Genomic DNA, 20,505 nt, shown 5'->3' with positions numbered 1-20,505 from the left:
TAATTATTTTGAAAGATAAAAATTATATTAATGTTATGAATTGTAAATTATTATTGAGGTTAGTTGAGATAATTAATTTAATATTTAAACATATTTGTAAGGATTAATATGATTAATTTATTTTACGTTATATTTATAAATAGAAAATATTGCAAGAATTTGAACTCGTGTAAAAATCATATTAAATTATACTAAAATGAAACATGAAATTTAAAATAGTCATTTATTAAACTACTCATTAAATAAAGTCATTACATTACAATCTCAAAATAGAGACATGTTCACTACCACCTACTAAACACACCACCACAGGAGCTAACCACATCTCGAGAAAAAGCTAAACACGTCACCAATTATGCACACCTAACAACTAACAAGAATTTTAACTTCAATGAACTACAAAACCAAAAGTGAAGTTAACACATATAAACCATTATAAAGCTGCAAACATATTTTTTTTTATCAATTAAACAAAAAAAACTACAAAAAAAAAGTTTAGTTGGTGAAATAACAACATAGCGGCCTAGAGAACAAAAAACGCGAACACATAATGGATTACCAAAGTGGAATAATCGATTATCCCTTATTTTTTATACACATAATTAATTATACGAGTAATTGTTCCTCATACATAATCAATAATGCACTAAATTTTAGTATGTAATCGATTATGTCTTCGTTGTGTTGTCTTTGTGTGTGTTATGGAGGTCTGGAAATGTTTCACTTGCTTCATACACCTTCATGCACCTTCCAATGGTTCCCACAAGCAACGAGAATGCATATGTACACCACAATCTAGCTTAACCTCACCAACACGAAACAACAAATGGGTCACTACCTCAACCTGAATAACATCAAACATGCAAGAATGGAAGAAAATCTCACATTGCTTAACCCTTTCAAAAAAATTCACCTTTGACAATGGACTTAACCTACTCAGATTGATATTTATTTTTGCATTTCAAAACTACACCAACTGCATTAACTTGTTTCACGGTCAAGTTGTGCATGTGATGGTTCAGAGAATCTCATGCAATCTCTACAGAAAGCACATTGTACCCACGTTCCATGCAAAGTAAAAAACAAGGGCAAAATGAGAAAAATAATTCATCCACTCCAATCTTTGCATATGAAGAGGGGAGAGAAATCACTCTTCATGCAAATTTAGCGCCCTCCCATTCCCCACAGAACCCTTGATGCAAACATCAAATATCCACTTAGATTCATCTTCGTCAACAATGCAACATTTGAAGCAAACACAACCTAAGAGATACATTATACACGTTATAGAAGGTTTCACTTTTTTCCAATAATTTATTATAATAATGCAATTTAAAAAAAATTATAAATAAATATTTAAAATTTTACTTAAATATACAAATCATACTTGAAAGCACCATTTTGAAATAAAAATATATATATTTTTAAACACGACTTTTGTTTGAAATATTTTTTTAGGTTAAAATAACGTTTTCTAAATATTTGTAATTTTTTAAAATATATTTTGTTAAAGTTGTTAGAGGGAGGGAGGAGACTTCAAATTTATTTTTAACTTTTTTAAAAAAAAACATTGTTTGTTGGAGTATGACTTTTTTTAATTATTTTTTGTTTTTTATTTAAATGTTTTATTTTTAAAGTATAATTACCTTTTTGTTCTCTATATTTCGGGTCAATATTAAATTTAATATAGTGATTTTTAAAAAAAATCAATTTGATTGCATCTATAGTCTTGGGTCTCCACCTTTTTCTACATTTTGTCCCCTTCCCTCACCTCCTTCACCCAACTTCTTCTACATCACCTCTCCTCACCTTTTTCACCCAACTTCTTATGCACAATTACGATACTCACTATGTATGCTTGTCTATTTAAATCTGTCTTATGGTTTGGATTTAGGAGAATCCACTCAACTCCATATCACCGAACGCAGAGTCTAAATGTAGGGACTAAAAGGGTAATTATACCTATTTTTAATTTAGGGAAGGTAGAGTCGTGATGTGTACACTGCTTCATCTTTTTTTTTTTCTTAATGTTTTGAGAAAGGGTGAGCACGTAAGGTTTTAATTTTATAGATTTTTTTTTGTTTTATACGTAATTGGTTTTTTTAATTTTTCAAAAATTTGAAATAAATGGTTTTTGGTATTTTAATTTATTTTGTATTTGTTTTTTTTTATTGAATGCCTATATGGTTGTTTTTAAGGTAAATGATTTTGTTTTTTTAGAAAAACTATAAAATAAATGTTATGACTTTAATTTTAAAATTATGTTTATTTTGAATGGAACTTGTGAAAATAAAAATACAAAGATTGTAGAACAAAAGTTTGAAAATTACTAACATATATATAAAAAGATATTAAAAATATAACTAATAATAAGAGTTTGTGTTACAAGTTAGTTTTTTAGTCTTTCATGGTTGTGACTAAATTCGTGTACCAATTTTAATTTGGACAATGCCATCATTTATGTTATTATCTTCATTTTCTTTATCGTTATCTTCAGTTCCATTATAAAAAAACATTATGGATTTATAATAATCCATATATGACATTGGATTTATGGAAATGGTGATGTCACAATAGAAGTTGTAAACATATTTCATATGGTTGAAAAAAGATGTGGTTGCAATGTGAAAATATTATGTGTAGGGAATTTGCTGATACAATAATGCAGACGTGTAATGATGATGATCCACATATGAAAATATTGAAGGTGGTTGAAAACTAGATTGACCAATATGTTATTGTGGAGACTCGTGAATGTTGGAAGAATGTCCAACATGGTGATAAGAAGGTTGTGGTTGAGGTGGTTGTACCTCCTCTGGCATATCATACTGTAGAAAAAAAATTTAAATTTTAATTGACTTGAACTAAAAATATGATTAAATGTATTTGAAATTGAACTTACATCGGCGTTGGATGTTGATTCTTGATGTGATATGTATCAAATAGTATGCAATATCATGCAAATGACTATTTCTATTAAATTCATATATTTGAATTAGACGGTTATGTCAATCATTCCACAGTGTTATCCACTTGTGATGATATTGTGGGCAATATCTATCTATTTGTCATCACATGTCTTCTTTGTGGACCTAATATAAGTTTAATGGATCAGTAAGAATAGATTGACAAACGATAAACTATCACATGACTCGATTGACTTGATAGAACTCTACAGTGGTGAAACATATAAGAGGAACAATTGCCCTACTACTTACAAGAGAAACCTCAATGTTTATCAATCGTCTTACATTGTTTTTGTGATATGAAAACACACATATCGATGAATGCAAGATGTACAAGCATATGACAACTAATTTAGTCGAATGCACAAACTCAATTTTGAAGGGAGCATGTTCCTTACCAATCCTTACCCTTATTAAGTCAACATTCAAAATAACAAAATATTGGTTTGTTGAACGGGGCATGAAGATAATGCATGTTACAAGTAGGACATCAATATCTAGAAGAAATCACTACATTACTTAGGAAAAATCAACAAAGATAAACCTTGTGTCTCCACTACAATCGAGAAAATTCTGAGTTTGATATTCAAGAGATAACAACTCTGCAACTTCATCGACGACTAATGTCATACACAATTAGATTAAATGTTTGATGGTGTGTTTGTGGAAAGTTTCAAACTCTTAAACTACCTTGTCTTCTCATCATTGTCATTTGTTACTCACATTTGTTGACCCATTTATAGTGTATTAAGCATTTATTAGACTTATGAAGTACAATTTCATCGAGTTCAACAATAAAGATTGTCGATCATATTATATGTGATTGAAATTTATTTACAACTCACTTATGCATTATGCATTGAAATAGTCATAAAGAACTATTACTCATATCCATAATAAAATGGATAAACCAATTATAAAAAGTGTTTTTATTATCAAAATGATTTTTAAAAGAGTGTTTTTGTTATCAAAATGATTTTAAAAAGTGTTTTTATTATCGAAATGATTTTTTTTTCTATTTTTTTTATAAAGTTTTTGTGTTAGGCATCACTATGCAACTTGACATCTCAGCTAAGCTGACACCTCAAGTAACATCAATCATCCGCCATCACATGAAAAAAAATATTATTAAAAAAAAGAAAAAAGAAAGAAAATACAAAAATATGGAGGGACTAGACCAAAACCCATATGTTAACACAAACGATACATAGGTAGATTATAGCTATTCATAAAGAATTCTAAGAACATACTAGCTGGGAGTCTATTATACCAATGAAATGATTCTCTATGAATAAATCCTAAATTAGCCAACTTATCAGCACACGCATTCCCTTCACGAAAAATATGAGTTACCCTAAACCTGATTGTCCCACAAAAATTAAGACAAGTATTCCATCGATTCTGAAGCATCCACGGAACATTAGTCCTAACAGTAAACGCAGCACAAACCAAGGCAGAATCACATTCAAGCCAGACATTAGTAAGCCCCATTTTTTGAGCTTCCTCCATAGCATGTATAACTCCATAAAACTCAGCAACCAAAGCAGTTTGAACTTCAAGAAACGTTGAAAAAGCACCAATAAATTCTCCCATACTTCCACGAAAAATACCTCCACAAGTAGCAAGACCAGGATACCCCTAGCAGCCCCATCAGTATTAATTTTGACCCAGCTTGGTGAAGAAAATTCCCATCTAATAGGAAGAGGACGAAAAACTTTACCACTACGATCCAACTATTTATATTTTAATTATTTATCTTTTTGATGATTTTTTTTCCCAATGATCAACTTAGTATGTTTTATTTCTTACCAAAAAATCAAAACAACATAATTAATTTAATCAATGAACTACGTTTGCATAAAAAAAAGTCTGCTTACAAATTCAATTTTATTACTAATTTAAAATTAAAACCAATAATTTATTTCAAACTTTTTCAAAATTAAAAAAACCAACTATGTATAAAACAACAAAACATTCAATAAAAAAATTAATTAAAACATCAATATGTGCTTATCACTTTCTTAAATTTTTAAAAAAAACAAGAATGAAATCGTGGACCACGTCACCACTTCACCTTTTCTGAAAAGCCATCTAAATAGGAAAAAAAACAATTAAAAAAAAGTAGTATTCTTAAAATAAATTTAAAATCGTCCTCCTAGTGACAACTTTGTAAAAACATTACAAATATTCAGAAAATATATTTTGAAGCATGACTTTAACTTGGAAAAATTATTTCAAATATATTTAAAATCACGATTAAAGTACGATTTATTTATTTCTATAAAAAATTTAAAATTGACATATATCAACAAATGTTTACGAAAACTACAACATTATGGTAAATGGTCCTCAGATGCGATGGAACATAACATAACACAACATATATCTAATCTAACCAACTTATTTTTAAACTTGCTAACTTGAATTGTGGTGAAGGTTAAGTATTTGTGCTTAACCCATTTATTAGACAAGACCTTTCAACTCTAAGTGACATGATATACCACTTTTTATAACCACGTGATGACATGTGGATTGCTTTATTATTCTGTGATCCATGTTTGGGACCACAACACTACCATACACCAGACCACAGAATTTTATATCCCCTGTTTCCTCAAGTGGTTTTACAAACACTCAAAGGAAAATGATAAGTGTGTATATAATTTTTTTTTAATAAAAGTATATTTAAATTACTATTATAACTATAATTAGATGTAACATTTCTCAAAATATTTTAAAATAAAAAAACTAAAGATGCACATGCATTTTATTGAAAATAATAGTATTAATTGAATAATTTAAAATAACTGGAGAAAATTTAAAAACACCTGTGTAGTTTTTAATAGATAAATTACACTTATTTGATGCCAAACAGTATTTAAGAGTTAGAACTTCAGTGATTGTTAGGGTAATTATTACCAAAATTAGAAAAATTATCATTTAGGATAAGCTGTTATTAGATAATAGTATAATGGTGGAAGTCGCTTTTTCTCTTAATTATATAAGAGAATTTTAATTTATAATATTATTAATTAAAGTGAAGTGAGTGGATGCATCCATAACCATAACCTTGCGAGCAGTGAGCGAGTGAGGGAGGGGATGGTCACACGTGTTCAAACAGGGACACCTCAGAACTCAGTCTCACGGTCATTCTTGTCTTCCTCAATCAACTTCATTTCTACTGACTTTGTTCTCTTTGTTCCAAATTCCGACAAACAAGAACAACAACATCAACGTCTTCATCCATTCCACCAGATACTATTTCCTCTCATTAAAGACGCAACCGTGTTTCCCTCTCCACGCAACCCAATCATGCCTCTCACTTACTAAAAAAACTATCATACTCCGCCACCAAAACCATGTCGGACAATCTCCAGGGTTCCGAAATCTCGCCCAGCACCTCCTCCACAAGTCTCGGCGAGTTGCCGGAAATCGCGGGGATACGACTCGGGATCGATCTCGTGTCGGCGGCCAGGCGAAATATCGCCTTCTTGAGGAGTGTGGGTGATTCGGTATGGCTTCACCACACGTCCATTATGGTGGAAGCCGTAAGAAGGTAAACTCTATGGAAGAAAAACACCTCTCTTGTTTGTTTTGGTTTAGTAAACTCATCTGACGGTGGAGCGTTTTTGCAGGTACCATGATTTCTGGATGCCGTTGATTGCTGATCTCACGCTTCCAGACACTCCTCCTCCTGTAATTCTTCCTGCGCTTGACGTCCAATGGGTTTGGTTCTGTCACACTTTAAACCCCGTGAGTTCGTTTATCGTTTGTTTTAGTGAAAGTTAAAGATAAAAAAGTGAAATAAATTCAGTTTGTAATGCTGTTTACCGTTTTAGGTGAGTTACAGGGAATACTGCGAGACGAGGTTCTCGAAGCTGATAGGGAGAGCGGGAATTTTCGACGAAGAGAACAGAGAGTACGCGTTGATGCGGTGCATGGAGATTTGGAGCAGCAGATACCCGTTGGAGTCGTTTGAGAACGAGGCGAGTTCGGATTCGCAGGATTCGGGTGGCGAATTTGTTGGGGGGAGTTTGAAGGAGGGTGTGTTTAAGGAAGTTGAGAAGCAGAGGTTGTTGTTGTGCTCCATGTTCGTAGAGCCGTACAGGTCCGAGGTTGTGTACTTGATTGCCGCGAGACAGCGATACAGGGCTTTCTTGTTTATGCTGCAGAGGTTCGCGCGTGAGTTTTCTTCGCGTTTCGTTCCTACTTCGGACATCCTCTTAATGTGGCTGACCCACCAGGTGTGTGCTTTTGTTGCCTTTCGTTCTCCTCTTAAATGCTTTCACACTCAATATCTTAAGTCTTAATTTCGCACTCGCTGATGAAGTAACCACTAGAATGTTAGCTATTTGTTCTTTTGATGACTCTCCCTCAGTTAATTTTTTCAATTCCTCTTTCTGACCCCCTGTTATATTCTTTCAATTGTTTTGCTTTAATCGGAGTAGAGCTACCCAACGGTGTATTTTGAAGATTTGAGAGCATTAGCTGTAGAAATTGATCTGCTGAAGGTGGTAACTCTGTCTGAAACCCTGAAGGAAAAGGAGTTTGAAGAAACCAAGAAATTGTGGGATAGGGCATTCAATCAACCTTATGAGAAAGCAGGTGGAGAGGTGCCTTTCAAACTGGAAGGTGTTACCTCAATCGAATCCCCTCTCTATTGGGAAGAATCAGGCACAGATGTCAATACAAAATACAGGTCCATGCTTCCAAGATTTTTACTTGAGGTCAATTTCTTGCTCTCTTTCTCTGCTTCTATTGTTGTCTTTTTCTTGTATACTTGTCAGAATGTTGTTTACCGGGTTGCTCTTTATCTTTTTGTGATAAATAACCTGAAGTAGTTTTTGTGCGGTTAATGTTAGGAGACACCATCATCAATTTGGTTGTAGAAAAGGTATAATCCTATAGCCACATTCTTTTGCTTGAGTTTGCCTAAACAGGAAATTTTCTTTGCTATATCAATCAGATGTTTTGGTTTGTAATATTTTCATACATACATGTATGATGAACTTACCCAAAGCTTCTATACAATAGAGTATTAGTGATAGTGTTGCAACAATATATGAAAAAATATTTCAGACAATCCCTGAAACAGAATATCATGGACATACGTGACAGTATTGCACAGGAATGAAGTGCGGCTAATTTTTACAATGCAGGCCTGTGTGTTCGTGAGACTTAAGCAAAGAATAAGAACATTGCAGAAGGATATGAACCGTGATTTCTTACGCCTCCAAATAACAAGGTGTCACAGTGAACTAAAGCTAGATAAAGCCTTCTCCAATTTCACCAATGATTCATGGGAAAAAGCTTGGCACTTTTACTGTGAATTTGGGACTAAGGGAGTTATGCTTGAGTTTCGTCGTCATGGTGGTAGATGTCTAAGAGGAAGTAGCCTGCTGGACACAGTTTCATTCAGCTGGAATGATTTACTGAGAGCAGATTCTTTAACTTTGGAAAAGGAAATTAGTCAACAGGTGAATGTTGTTACATCTATAACTCCACCAGTTCAAGCACCGTACTTGTTGAAATGTGTACCCGATCGAGTCACTGACAATTCTGGGGCAATGATATCTGATGTGATTCTGAAAATAAATAGTTATCGTCCACAAGAAGGGCGATGGTTGTCTCGCACAGTTCTTGATCATGCAGGGAGAGTGTGTTTTGTTGTTAGAATTAGGTGAACCTCTTCAACTCTTCCATTGAGAAATAGTTGGCATGGTTAATAGCATTTTGTACTAACTAACAGGCAAATGTTTGAACTACAGGGTAGGAGGAGGATTTTGGAGAAGAGGGAGTGAAACTCCTTCAGCTGTTAAACGGGAAGATAGGATTATAGAGATACGTGAAGGATCTTGGTCTTATGTTGCTGGTCCCATTGGTAGAGCCCCTGGTATGTTTTATGTACTTATTACATAAATTTAATAATGGTCATTGTGTTTGTCTTGTCTTATCTTCCTTGCAGAATTGTGGACTCGAGTCAGAAAATAAACTAGAAAGTAAGAATTGATATTGGTCTGAATAATAAGAAAACCATACTTCTGCTTTGAAATATCTTGCTCTCATGTCTTATTTCTTTCATATTAGTCCAGATTCAAAAGTTATCTGAAGTTAGTGTATATTTTCTAACACAACATGTTTCATATAATGGTGAGTTTCACGTTGGCCGCTGAGGGATTATATTTTCTAACATATTGAGAAAAAAATATTAGCCTTTAAGGCTTGTCAAAGATAGTTTCCCCTCATAAATTGGTTGTATTATATGATATTATGTTCAGCTTCTACTAAACCTTGGTTCTATCTATTTCTTTATAATTTATCTATATTAGGTCTTGTGAAGTATTATTACTTGAGAACAGGAAAATTCAATGAATTAACTGCATGTCTTTATGTCTCCATAGCTTTGACAAAGTTATAATACTAGATGTTATATATGTCTGCTCCCATTCTTTTAGAGCAAATCTCAAATATTTTCCTTTTTTGTTTCAGTCTATTAATATTTTCTAGTTTTGTTTCTGTCTAGTACAGAGAAGGTGGTGGCCACTGCAACGCCAAAGGAACCTACCGAACAAGGTAAAGCTGCATGGAACTTTTCAACAGGAGATGAACTGACAATACAATGGGAGTCATCACAATCAGTGTCAGGTCTCACCTTTAGTTTGCCAAATCAAACCTCTCCAGAGTCATCGGTAGAGTGTCAGCTTCCCTAAATATTATCCTGAAACATGCAATTTTGCTTCTTAGTTTGGCTAAATCCTAAGTTGCAATAATCAATTGCAGGTGCAGTTATTGAGAGGGAGGCAAAGGCAATATGAAGTAAAGAAAACAAAGTCAAAGAGAAAAGGAGAAGGCATGAGAATAGAGTTAGAGGAGAAAGAGATTGAGGAAGAGGAAGATGAGGATTATTTTCTAACAGTAGTACGTTTCACAGAAGATAACCCAGATGGAAAAGCAACTGCACTTCTAAATTGGAGGCTACTGGTTGTTGAAGTATCACCCGAAGAAGATGCAGTGCTGATGCTTCTCCTTTGCATTTCAATACTCAGAAGTGTATCAGAAATGAAGAAACAAGACGTGGGAGGCTTGTTGGTGAGAAGAAGATTAAGGGAGGCAAGGTTTGGAAGTAGAGATTGGGGTTCTGTGATACTTCATCCATCTTCATGGTCCTCATCCATTGATTCAACTTATCTTCAACCTTGGCATTGGCATGCTGGGGTTGTGATGACATCTGATGCAGTTGATCAGCTAAAAAGGTATCCAACATTAGGTCAGTCACCAGTGGAAGGTAGTCACATGTTGTACAAACAAAGCATTTTAGGTTAACCCTATCTTCAATTTTAGCAAATACTATCTATTACCATCATTATTTCCAAAATTTTAGCTTGCTTCAAGTTCACATTTTTACTGGAAAGCCCCAATTTGTTGGAGGATAATAATATAAATTTATATAAATATTGTAAAATAAATAAATATACAAAATGGTTTTGATTGTGGCTTGTGAGTATCTATCTCCCCAAAATTATATTCAAATTAATTTTAGTTTTTAACTTTTTTTCTTCTATGAATCCATTTGCAGGGATAATTTCTAAAACTATTTTTTTTTATATTTTATTCAATAGTATTTTTATTTTGTCTTAATTTCTACTTATACAGACTATACATAATGTTACTTGACTAACTTAGAGATGAATCTATGAAAATTGAGGATTTAAAACCACGGATAAATAGTCTATATATTAATAGTACAATATAAAGAGTTTTTATTTTATTATTTAATAATAGATTATAAATGATAAATTTGTAATTTTTATTTTAATATGAATGTAAAAAAGAAACAGTTTTAGTATTTAGATTTGAAACTGCACACCATTCAATTTATTTTCTAACTGTAGACTATCCGGATCCTTTTTTATATTCAGTTTATTAGTTAAATGTTAAATTAATTATTTATTCTCTATATTTTTTAAGTTTATTTTTTTATATTATTAAAGGTTTTAATTAAATCTCTTAATTTTGAAATTGGTAGTGTTAAATATTTTTCATTAATACGTACAAACGACTTTATCAAACAATGTAATGAAAGAAATTAAGTTGAAAAATGTTAATTTAAAAATAGGAAACTTATTTATCATTTTTAACAGTACAAGAACAAATCAAATAAACTACATAAATATAAGACTAAATTGAATAAATTCATATTACAATTTAACATATTGGACAACTATCTTAGGGTTTGGAATTATTTTTTTTGCTTTTTATTAAAATGAGATACGTTTAAGAAAATTACAAATTTAGGCAAGTCGTGTTAATTCGATACGACTTTCACGTCATACTTTTATTTTGTCCCAATTAGATATGACTCTGTCACGTCATACTTTTATTTTTAGACTAAATATAAGACTAAATTGAATAAATTCATATTACAATTTAACATATTGTTAAATATCTTAACTCTTTAGAAAATGTTTTTTTAACACTAAACATAAATAATATATGATTTTTTTTAATGTTAAGTAAATTTTAACGAAAATTTTAAAACATACAAAATTTAAATATTTTCTTAAATTTTTTAATTATTTTATCTATTCTTAACTATTTATATGATTTTAGTATTTATATAGTAATGACTTATAGCAATATAATTAAAATGATATTTGAATATTTTATTATTAAAATTAAAATTTTATATAAATAAAAAAATTATTTATTTAGTTTTTTTTAAATAATCATCATTGTAGATATTTTTTTTTCTTTTTTCATTTTGCTTTTATATAAAAATATGACTCCATCTTTTATCAAATTGACGATCAAATATCACTTTTGGTTTTTTTGACAATGAACAGTGTAGAGTTGTCCAATCATTTTTTTTTGTTTTTTTTTCTTCTTTGAGTAAATTTTGTATTGTTTTGTGTACCTAGAAACATGTATCTTGTTTAAGATTTTTGGTTTTAGGATTAGTCTTTGTTAGTTCTGGATATTAGTGATGTGGTTTGATCATTGATCCAGAATCTGTGATGAATGTTAGTTTATATGTGCATTTTTTGGAAGTTGAAACTTTTTTCTGGCAGCCATCCAATTAGGTTAGGAAAGTTAGAATTGAGTTTCAAAAGTATCATAAGTTAAAAAATCTGAATATAAAGATAACATAATCACTTGCTTCAATTTCTCTTGTAGAGTTTGTCTTGTTTACTAAAATAGATGTTATTTGAATGAGTAGATATTGTGATTTAACTTGATTTGTAGATTAAGTTGGAGATGGTAGGTTACTGATGTTATTGGTGACATGAAAATTCTTTGTGAATGTGTGATTTAAGGATGTGAAAATGAGTTAGTTTGAACTATTTGTATAGTATATGTTATTGGAATTGTTGTAGAACTCAAGTGACTTAAGTTTGAAATGATGATTTGGAAACAAGTAGAAATGATATGAAAAACCCTCTTGAGTCATCTAGATTAGTTTCAAAATTATGCAATTATGTAACTTGTTGGACAAGCCATAAGCTCGTGGAGCGAAATTCGTAAATTAGAAAACCCAAAAGCATTGGTCGTTAGGTGAATTTAGTCTCAATGGTTTGGTAGTTAGACAAGCAATGTTCTCGATATGCGAAATTAAGAGAATTAAAAACTCGAGAGTATTGGATGTTGGACAAGCCATACTCACTAGACGCATTTGGTTCCATTAGTTGGTCATTAGGCGAGCCTAACTTGTTGGGCGAACATAGTCTTAGAACTTGGTTGTTGGGCGAGCCTAAGACTTAGTGGATGAGAATTGCACGTTATACATATGTATTTGTGATTCTTTTTAGAATTTCTAATATGTTATAAAAGCTAGTTTATAAGTGATTATATGGTATATTGATGGATAATATGAAGTGTGATTTAGACATAGTATTTTTAGGAAAGAAAATATCATGTTGAGATTGTTTAAAGTATGCATTGAATTAGAGATTCATCTAAAAGGAGATATCTTAATTCTATTGGTGCATTGAAGTTATATAGATGAAAATTATCGGGTTGTAGAGTTGATAGAGGTTGAGACTACAATTTGAAAAATAGTTGGTCTGACAGATCATATGAATTTACCCTATCATGTAATAGGACTTAGTTCCTATGTTCATGTAGTTCTGTGGAGAGATAACATAGTAATGTAGTATGACAAGTTCATATCTCTAAGTCAAATTCAACATATGTTTCTAGAACTAGAGTCGAGTGTCTATATATGAGAGGGGGAAGGTTGGGTTGAGTATGATTGTTTCAAGTTAGAAGTGGTGTTTTAGTTGGGTATGGGTAGACGTCGAACTTGCATCTCTCGTGTTGTCTGCTTTAAAGTTTTCAATGCGAGTGGTAGGCTAAAGGATATCGTTGTCTTTATATAAGGTTTGAGGTATCCTTTAAATATCTCCATTAGTATTCATTCTATTTTTGCCGATAAAAAAAATGTCTATATATATAAGTGGATTTGAAGTTAAGTTATTTGCATACACTTAATTGTTTAGTATACTGAAATAAATCACATATTAAAAGTTAAGTTGGTAAGTTGTTTAAATTGAAATTTATGTTGAAATCTTTTAAAATTCTCTACACTCAACATTTGTTATTCTTGAATAATGATGGTGTGTATATAACTCTGTTACCTTCTCTTATGAGAGCAGTTTTTGAAGATTTTTCGGAAAAAAATTGAGTGTTTTATATGTTTCATTGTACTGTTTATTACTTGCTTACTGTTTTCTTTATGTTCCGCTTCTTGAAGATAGTATAATTATTAATCTGGATATGTTTTCTATACGGTTGGCTGAAGTATTCTAAGTACTTTATTTATTTATTTAATGTTTGTTGTTGATTGAAAAAGAAATAGATTACTTAATACATTACCTGTATCAATGTATTTAAGATTATACGATTTTACACGTAGAATCTATTTGTAAATACCTAATAATTATTGACTTCTAGGGATGATTGAAATTTAAACATGCCTTCCACTCACTAACTCGATCTTTCTTCGTTGAGTAAAATCAAGATGTTAATCACAAAAGCAACTTCCTAACTCACACGTCTTCTCTAATATTCCTCGTCTTTGCTACCAATCAAGATATGTACAACCAAAAACAATATACAAACACAACGTGGGAGTTGCACACTTTATCATGCTTATTTAAATACACTGTCCATTTTCTTCCCTTTCAATCAATCTAGTGTAAATTTCTAAATTCTGCACAATACAATGAAAAAAATAAGCAATAAATTTATTTTGTCCAAATTGAACTTTATAATATGAAGCAACACATTAAAAAACATTAAATTAAAACAACTATTCGTTGCAAGAAGTTGCTTGACAACAACTTTAATTTTATATATATATAAAGATATTTTTAATAGAGTCTCTCCTATCCAAAAACTATTTTACAACTGTAATTTTTTATTTGAAAAAAATGATTGTGATGATTTCTCTTATGCATTTTCTACTATTACTGTTGAAAAATTGTTTCTCAAATTATCATACCAAAATATAATTTATTTCAAATGTAATACATGACGCAGTGCAGTTCCTTTCTTGTACAGGCTATTTTCATATTGTAAAGACAAAATATACATGATAAAAATACTAAATAAAATTTAATCAACCAATAATTATTTAACTTCATAATTATATAAAAAAAATGAGTGTTGATCGACCAGATTTTGTAGCCAGAAGGTTAGTTAATTTAATGCAGGTTAATGCAGCTAAATATAAATATACAAGAGCATAAGTCTCTACATACATCCACCCACAAAAATGAAGACCTGGACCACCTTCTACAACCTTTTTTTCCTCTTCATTCTCTTCCATTCTTCTTCTCTTCTAGCTTTCTCCTCCTTCTCCCATACCACATGCAACAATACACCCTACCCAGAATTCTGCAAAACCACTCTACCTCCTCAATATATATCCACACATGACCAATGCCGTTTCCTCCTTCAGCAATGCTTATCAACTACAAAATCGATTTCTGCATTGATCTCTTCTTATCTTACAAACCACTACGCCATTCCCGCTTCAACAGTACACGCCCTTGAAGATTGCTTCAACCTTTCTGAACTCAACATTGATTTCTTCTCCAATGTCCTCCAAGCCATTCAAAACACCGTCACTGGCTATCAGGTCTACGACTTGCAAACCTTGCTTAGTGCCACTTTAACCAACCAACAAACGTGCTTGAATGGTTTTAACGAGGTAACTCCCTATCCTGTAGTTACCAGTGCCTTATCAAGTCCCCTTTCTGATGCGATCAAACTATATAGCACATCTCTAGCCCTTTTCACCCGCGGTTGGGTTAGCGATGCCATGCAAGGATCAGCCACAGTTGAGACTATTACTAATAGAAAGTTACTGCAAACAAGCCTTGACAATGTGGAGGTGAGGCAAAAAGTGGTGGTGAACCCTGATGGGTCTGCTGATTTCACCACCATAAATGATGCAGTGGCTGCTGCACCCGAAAACAGCGGCACCAACAACGGGTACCATGTAATCTATGTTGTCGCGGGGATTTACAATGAGTACGTGTCTATTCCTAAGAACAAGCAGAACCTAATGTTGATTGGAGATGGCATCAACCGCACTGTGCTCACTGGCGATCGCAGCGTGGTCGATGGCTGGACCACTTTCCAATCTGCGACTTTTGGTAAGCTATGTTCACACGTTGCATATCATGTCACGTATTTCTGCTTATGCATGCGCATTAATTTCTAGCACTTGAGCCAGATAAGGATATAAATCATGTTAGTTAGCTACATGTTCTCAAATCCAACATTAATATAGTGGGTGAGTAAATATCTACATAATATGGCTACTAAAACTGAAACACACACTATAATTACCAAATATTATCTATGTGGAATTTTATTAACATCACATCAAGATATATATTGTGGTATATTTGTGTGACATAGACTATAATGTGTCTGCTACAACTGTGTTGAGCAGCTGTTGTTGGAAAAGGGTTTGTTGCTGTGAACATAACATTTCGTAACACTGCTGGGTCCAGTAAGCATCAAGCTGTGGCTGTGAGAAACGGGGCGGACATGTCTACGTTCTACAATTGCAGTTTTGAGGGTTACCAAGACACACTGTACGTACATTCCCAAAGGCAATTCTACAAAAGCTGTGACATTTATGGCACAGTGGATTTTATATTTGGCAATGCAGCAACAGTATTCCAGGATTGTAACATTTATCCAAGACTTCCTATGCAAAACCAATTCAATGCAATCACAGCACAAGGTCGAACAGATCCAAACCAAAACACTGGCATCTCCATACAGAACTGTTGCATAACAGCAGCCAGTGAGTTGGGTGATGCTACTAGCAACTACAATGGAATACAGACATATTTGGGTAGGCCTTGGAAGGAGTATTCAAGGACTGTTTACGTACAATCTTTCATGGATGGCCTAATTGATCCAAAGGGGTGGAATGAATGGTCAGGGGATTTTGCTTTGAGCACACTGTATTATGCAGAGTTTGCTAACTGGGGACCTGGTTCAAACACGAACAATAGGGTCACATGGGAAGGGTACCATCTCATAGACGAAAAGGATGCACTTGATTTCACGGTGAAGAAGTTTATTCAAGGTGACAAATGGCTACCCACCACAGGAGTACCTTTCAAAGCAGGGTTACAGTAATTTTTTTTTGTCATGCTTCTTACACACACTTCAACTTGTTTTGATTAAATTAATTGTATCAACTGATACCTAATATTGTGAATGCATCTTATGCATGTAAAGAAATTAAAAAAAAATAATAAATCAAGTGAGTTCTTACGGAAAGTTAGAACGGTTTGCCTTCTCTTCTTATCACCTTATTATGAATGGAAAAATGTATGCTGTTAACCATCAAACAGATGAGAGATTTTGATTAGAAATTATGTTTAGTTGACTGGATAAATTTTAATTGAGAAAAAGGAAAATTAATATTTTTTATTTGATTCACAAAGTAATATTTATGTTTTGAAATTTAAAATTATAAATTAAAAGGAAGATATTTTATTTTTATTTTTATTTTTTATCTTTATGATTTTAAAGTTCAAAACATAGATATGAATATTTCATTTATTACTGATAACATGTTTTAAATCTTTAACATTGGAGGGTAGTAAAAATTAAATAAAAAGAGATATCACCCACTTTATTTTTCTCCCAAAGTATTACTCTAAAAAAGAAAATGGGGTGAACAAAGATCTGGGAACGAGATATGAAGAATTCAAACAGGCCTTGTAATGCTAAAATTATCACAATCTAAGGTAAGAACAGAAATCTGAATTATTTCTATATATTGTGCGGCTTCTGAGCTTGATCACTTGTATTTTGCTATTTTGAGCATAGCCAAATTCTAAACCACTATTTGATCTAGATATAAAGGAAATTCTATTTTGGCCATCAATCACAGAGATGCACACTCCAAAAGGGTTTGACGGAGGATTGCCGCAGCCTCAGCAGGCCCTTTCCCTTCACTTCTCTGCGCGTCTCCTTCTGGTACACAATACGCGCAGGAACCAAAATAAGAAAAACATAGAAGAAAGAAAAAAAACACCCACAAGGTTTAATTGTATTTGATTTGCATGTAATGTTGTTATGATTTAACCAGTTTAGTTATTGGTAAAACTATGGCTTACCCTTAGTCTTATCGTATTGCATATTTTTAATTTGAAGTGTTGATAGGGGGCGCTTAATTGAAAATGAGCGAGGAAGATGGAGGAAGCAAGAGGAGAATCGCCGTTATTGGTGTCTCTACCATCTTCCTTGTGGCTATGGTCGTTGCCATCGCATTTAGCGTCAACTACAACTCGGATTCCAACAATGACTCACAACAGAACAACCACGTAGTTTCCTCTGTTAAAGCGGTGAGAACCCTTTGTAAACCAACATATTACCAGAAAGAATGTGAGAAAAGCCTGAGAGAAGAGGCTGGGAACACCACAGACTCCAGAGAACTCATTAAAATTGTATTCAATATAACCATGAAGAAAATAGGTAAAGGACAACATAAAATAGATCACATGCTCGGGGCTGAGAGAAACCCCAGAGCCAGAATGGCACTTGCAACATGCAAGCAACTCATGAATCTTTCCGTTGGGGAATTCAAGAGGGCACTTGAGAAAATGGGCAAGTTTGATCTCGACAATCTCAACAACATCCTCACTAGTTTGAAAGTTTGGCTTAGCGGTGCAATAACGTACCAAGAGACTTGCTTGGATGGCTTCCATAACACCACCGTCCAAGCTGGGAATAGGATGAGGAACTTGTTGACCACTACCATGCACATGAGCAGCAACGCCCTTGCCATCATCACAGCACTTGCAAATACTGTCTCGGAATTGAGTGACGTCAATAAGCGTCAGCTTGTTGAGGATGACGAACATGTTTTTGGTCAAGATGAGGTTATTTCCTCGTTGATTTTTGATGATGATGATGATGGTGGTGGTGTTCGTAGACTCCTTTATCAAAATCCCTACAAACTCAAGGCCAATGCGATTGTGGCCAAAGATGGTAGTGAAAAGTTCAAGAGCATCGACCAGGCACTACAGAAAGTGCCTAAGAAGAACAAAAAGCCATTCGTGATTTACATTAGGGAGGGTGTTTATAATGAGTACATTGAAGTCACTAAAACAATGACTCGCGTGGTGTTTGTCGGTGATGGTGCCAATAAGACACGAATCACAGGCAACAGAAACTTCTTAGATGGGCTGAATACTTACAAAACCGCCTCAGTTGGTATGTGTCTTTTCCCTATACAGTTGATGATAGCAATACCAGCTTTTTCTAGCCTCTTGCTACTATGTGTGAACCCCCTAAATATTGATTAAGAAGTGAGAGATAAGGGAAAAAAAGAGTGTTTAATAGGTGTATATAAAATGAAGGTGTATGTGTATTGTATGATTGTCCAAACTAAAAATGAACAAAATTAAATATTTGGCCAAGAGTTCAGTAAATTAGTTTGAGTGGCGATGAAGTGATCATGGTATATTGGCATGTTAATTAGTTTATGCATGCATGCAGCTATTCACGGAGATTACTTTGTGGCCATCAATATAGGGTTTGAGAATTCCGCTGGCCCCCACAAACATCAAGCAGTAGCCATAAGGGTCCAAGCAGACAGATCCATTTTCTATAGATGCTCAATGGATGGGTACGAGGACACCTTGTATGTTCATGCCATGCGCCAATTTTATCGGGATTGCACCATTTCAGGCACCACGGACTTTGTCTTTGGTGATGCAGTGGCTGTTTTTCAAAACTGCACTTTCGTGGTAAGAAAGCCATTGGAAAACCAACCATTGATTGTGACCGCTCAAGGTAGAAAGGAGAAGCACCAACCATCAGGAATAGTGATACAAGGAAGCTCCATTGTGTCGAATCATAGAATGAAGTTTGATAAGAAGGCTTACCTAGCTCGTCCATTGAAGAATTACTCGAGGACCATCTTCATGAACACTTACATGGAGGGCTTTATTGAACCTGATGGGTATGTGCCATGGAAAGGACCACAGGGTCTTTCAGGTATGAACACTTGTTTCTATGCTGAGTACAATAACAGTGGTCCTGGTTCAAACAAATCGAAGCGGGTAAAATGGCCAGGGATCAAGAAACTGAATTCAAAATCCGCAAGCGAATACTCACCATTAAATTTTTTTCATGGAGATGACTGGGTTAAAATTACTAGGATTCCATACTACTCTTCCACCCTCCCCAAGCACTAAACAGTTTTTTAGGAAGGAGAATGCGTGCTAATATGCATCCCAGAGTTTATAGGCTTGTGTCTTTCACTTTCACTGTAATGCCACATTTCTCTAACTGCAGAGAGATGATCACTTGTTCCTGTAGTACATAGATTTAATGTAATCAAACCTTTCTTTAGGAGACTTTGTTGTTAACAAAATTTAATATATACTTCCTATCTATTTTATTTTCGAGGAAATACTAGCTCTCTTTTTCATCTTCAAAATCTTTTGTTTGAACTGTTTAATAACTTTATTTCCTATCTAATTTTGGTGTCTATTTATTTATTTATATATATCAAATGAAAGGATATATATGGAAATACGAAAATGTCTCTTATGGAGAACCTTTCCTTTAAATAATTCCATATATGTGAAAGGTTTGTCCATACAAATGATGCTCTGTGCAATGGATTGAGAATTGACTTTGAGCTTTCAGAAAACAACCAGCATATTCACTCTTTGCTATGCTGGATCAATGAAACCTATCTTGTTCTTTGAAATGAGGTTCATTTGTAATGAATGAGACCAATGATGATAGTTTGGTCCTTCAAGAATAATAGAAACAATGAGAAACGAAGAACTATTTGATGAACTAACATGGTAAGGTGAACAAGATTTTGTAAGAGATCAACAACTTCACTTATGAGCAAATGTAGCAACCAAAGCTCTAATCATAACTCTAATACCATATTATAAAAAAAGGACATAGCTGAACAAACACTACAAGAAAATCATGAAATAGAAACCAATTTTTATAAACCAAAATAATTAGTTGCTATAGT

At 33.2% G+C, this 20,505-nt stretch overlaps 3 protein-coding genes across 10 annotated transcripts; all 3 read left to right on the top strand.

The window, feature by feature from the left end:
- Positions 1-5,996: 5,996 nt before the first annotated feature.
- Positions 5,997-10,470, top strand: LOC137830045 (glycine-rich domain-containing protein 2). 4 transcript variants are annotated; one of them, XR_011084140.1, is made up of 8 exons: positions 5,997-6,522; positions 6,602-6,719; positions 6,806-7,210; positions 7,415-7,693; positions 8,126-8,646; positions 8,735-8,859; positions 9,490-9,655; positions 9,747-10,470. XR_011084140.1 is itself a non-coding variant. In XM_068637139.1 (8 exons), the coding sequence occupies exons 3-8, from the start codon at positions 6,896-6,898 to the stop codon at positions 10,287-10,289; spliced, it is 1,944 nt and encodes a 647-aa protein (XP_068493240.1). In that variant the 5' UTR covers positions 5,997-6,522; positions 6,602-6,719; positions 6,817-6,895; the 3' UTR covers positions 10,290-10,470. The 4 variants fall into 4 exon arrangements, 2 of the variants coding, with proteins under 2 accessions (XP_068493240.1, XP_068493239.1); XM_068637139.1 differs by having other exon boundaries at positions 6,817-7,210; positions 9,495-9,655; XM_068637138.1 differs by having other exon boundaries at positions 9,495-9,655.
- Positions 10,471-14,731: 4,261 nt separating this feature from the next.
- LOC137830044 (pectinesterase-like) lies at positions 14,732-16,779 on the top strand. The gene is made up of 2 exons (XM_068637137.1): positions 14,732-15,625; positions 15,928-16,779. The coding sequence occupies exons 1-2, from the start codon at positions 14,740-14,742 to the stop codon at positions 16,626-16,628; spliced, it is 1,587 nt and encodes a 528-aa protein (XP_068493238.1). The 5' UTR covers positions 14,732-14,739; the 3' UTR covers positions 16,629-16,779.
- Positions 16,780-17,383: 604 nt separating this feature from the next.
- On the top strand, positions 17,384-19,903 carry LOC137828352 (putative pectinesterase/pectinesterase inhibitor 28). Of its 5 annotated transcripts, none has more exons than XM_068634877.1 (3): positions 17,384-17,542; positions 17,655-18,716; positions 19,002-19,903. In XM_068634877.1, exons 2-3 carry the CDS (start codon positions 17,681-17,683, stop codon positions 19,700-19,702), a joined length of 1,737 nt encoding a protein of 578 aa, XP_068490978.1. In that variant the 5' UTR covers positions 17,384-17,542; positions 17,655-17,680; the 3' UTR covers positions 19,703-19,903. The 5 variants fall into 5 exon arrangements, with proteins under 5 accessions (XP_068490978.1, XP_068490983.1, XP_068490981.1 ...); XM_068634882.1 differs by having other exon boundaries at positions 17,388-17,542; positions 17,664-18,716; positions 19,038-19,903; XM_068634880.1 differs by having other exon boundaries at positions 17,388-17,542; positions 17,664-18,716.
- Positions 19,904-20,505: the final 602 nt, after the last annotated feature.

This window comes from Phaseolus vulgaris, chromosome 7, assembly GCF_000499845.2.
Source record: "Phaseolus vulgaris cultivar G19833 chromosome 7, P. vulgaris v2.0, whole genome shotgun sequence".
NCBI lineage: Eukaryota > Viridiplantae > Streptophyta > Magnoliopsida > Fabales > Fabaceae > Phaseolus > Phaseolus vulgaris.
Note: the sequence above shows the minus strand (reverse complement) of the source record. Positions and strands in the feature narration are given on the sequence as shown.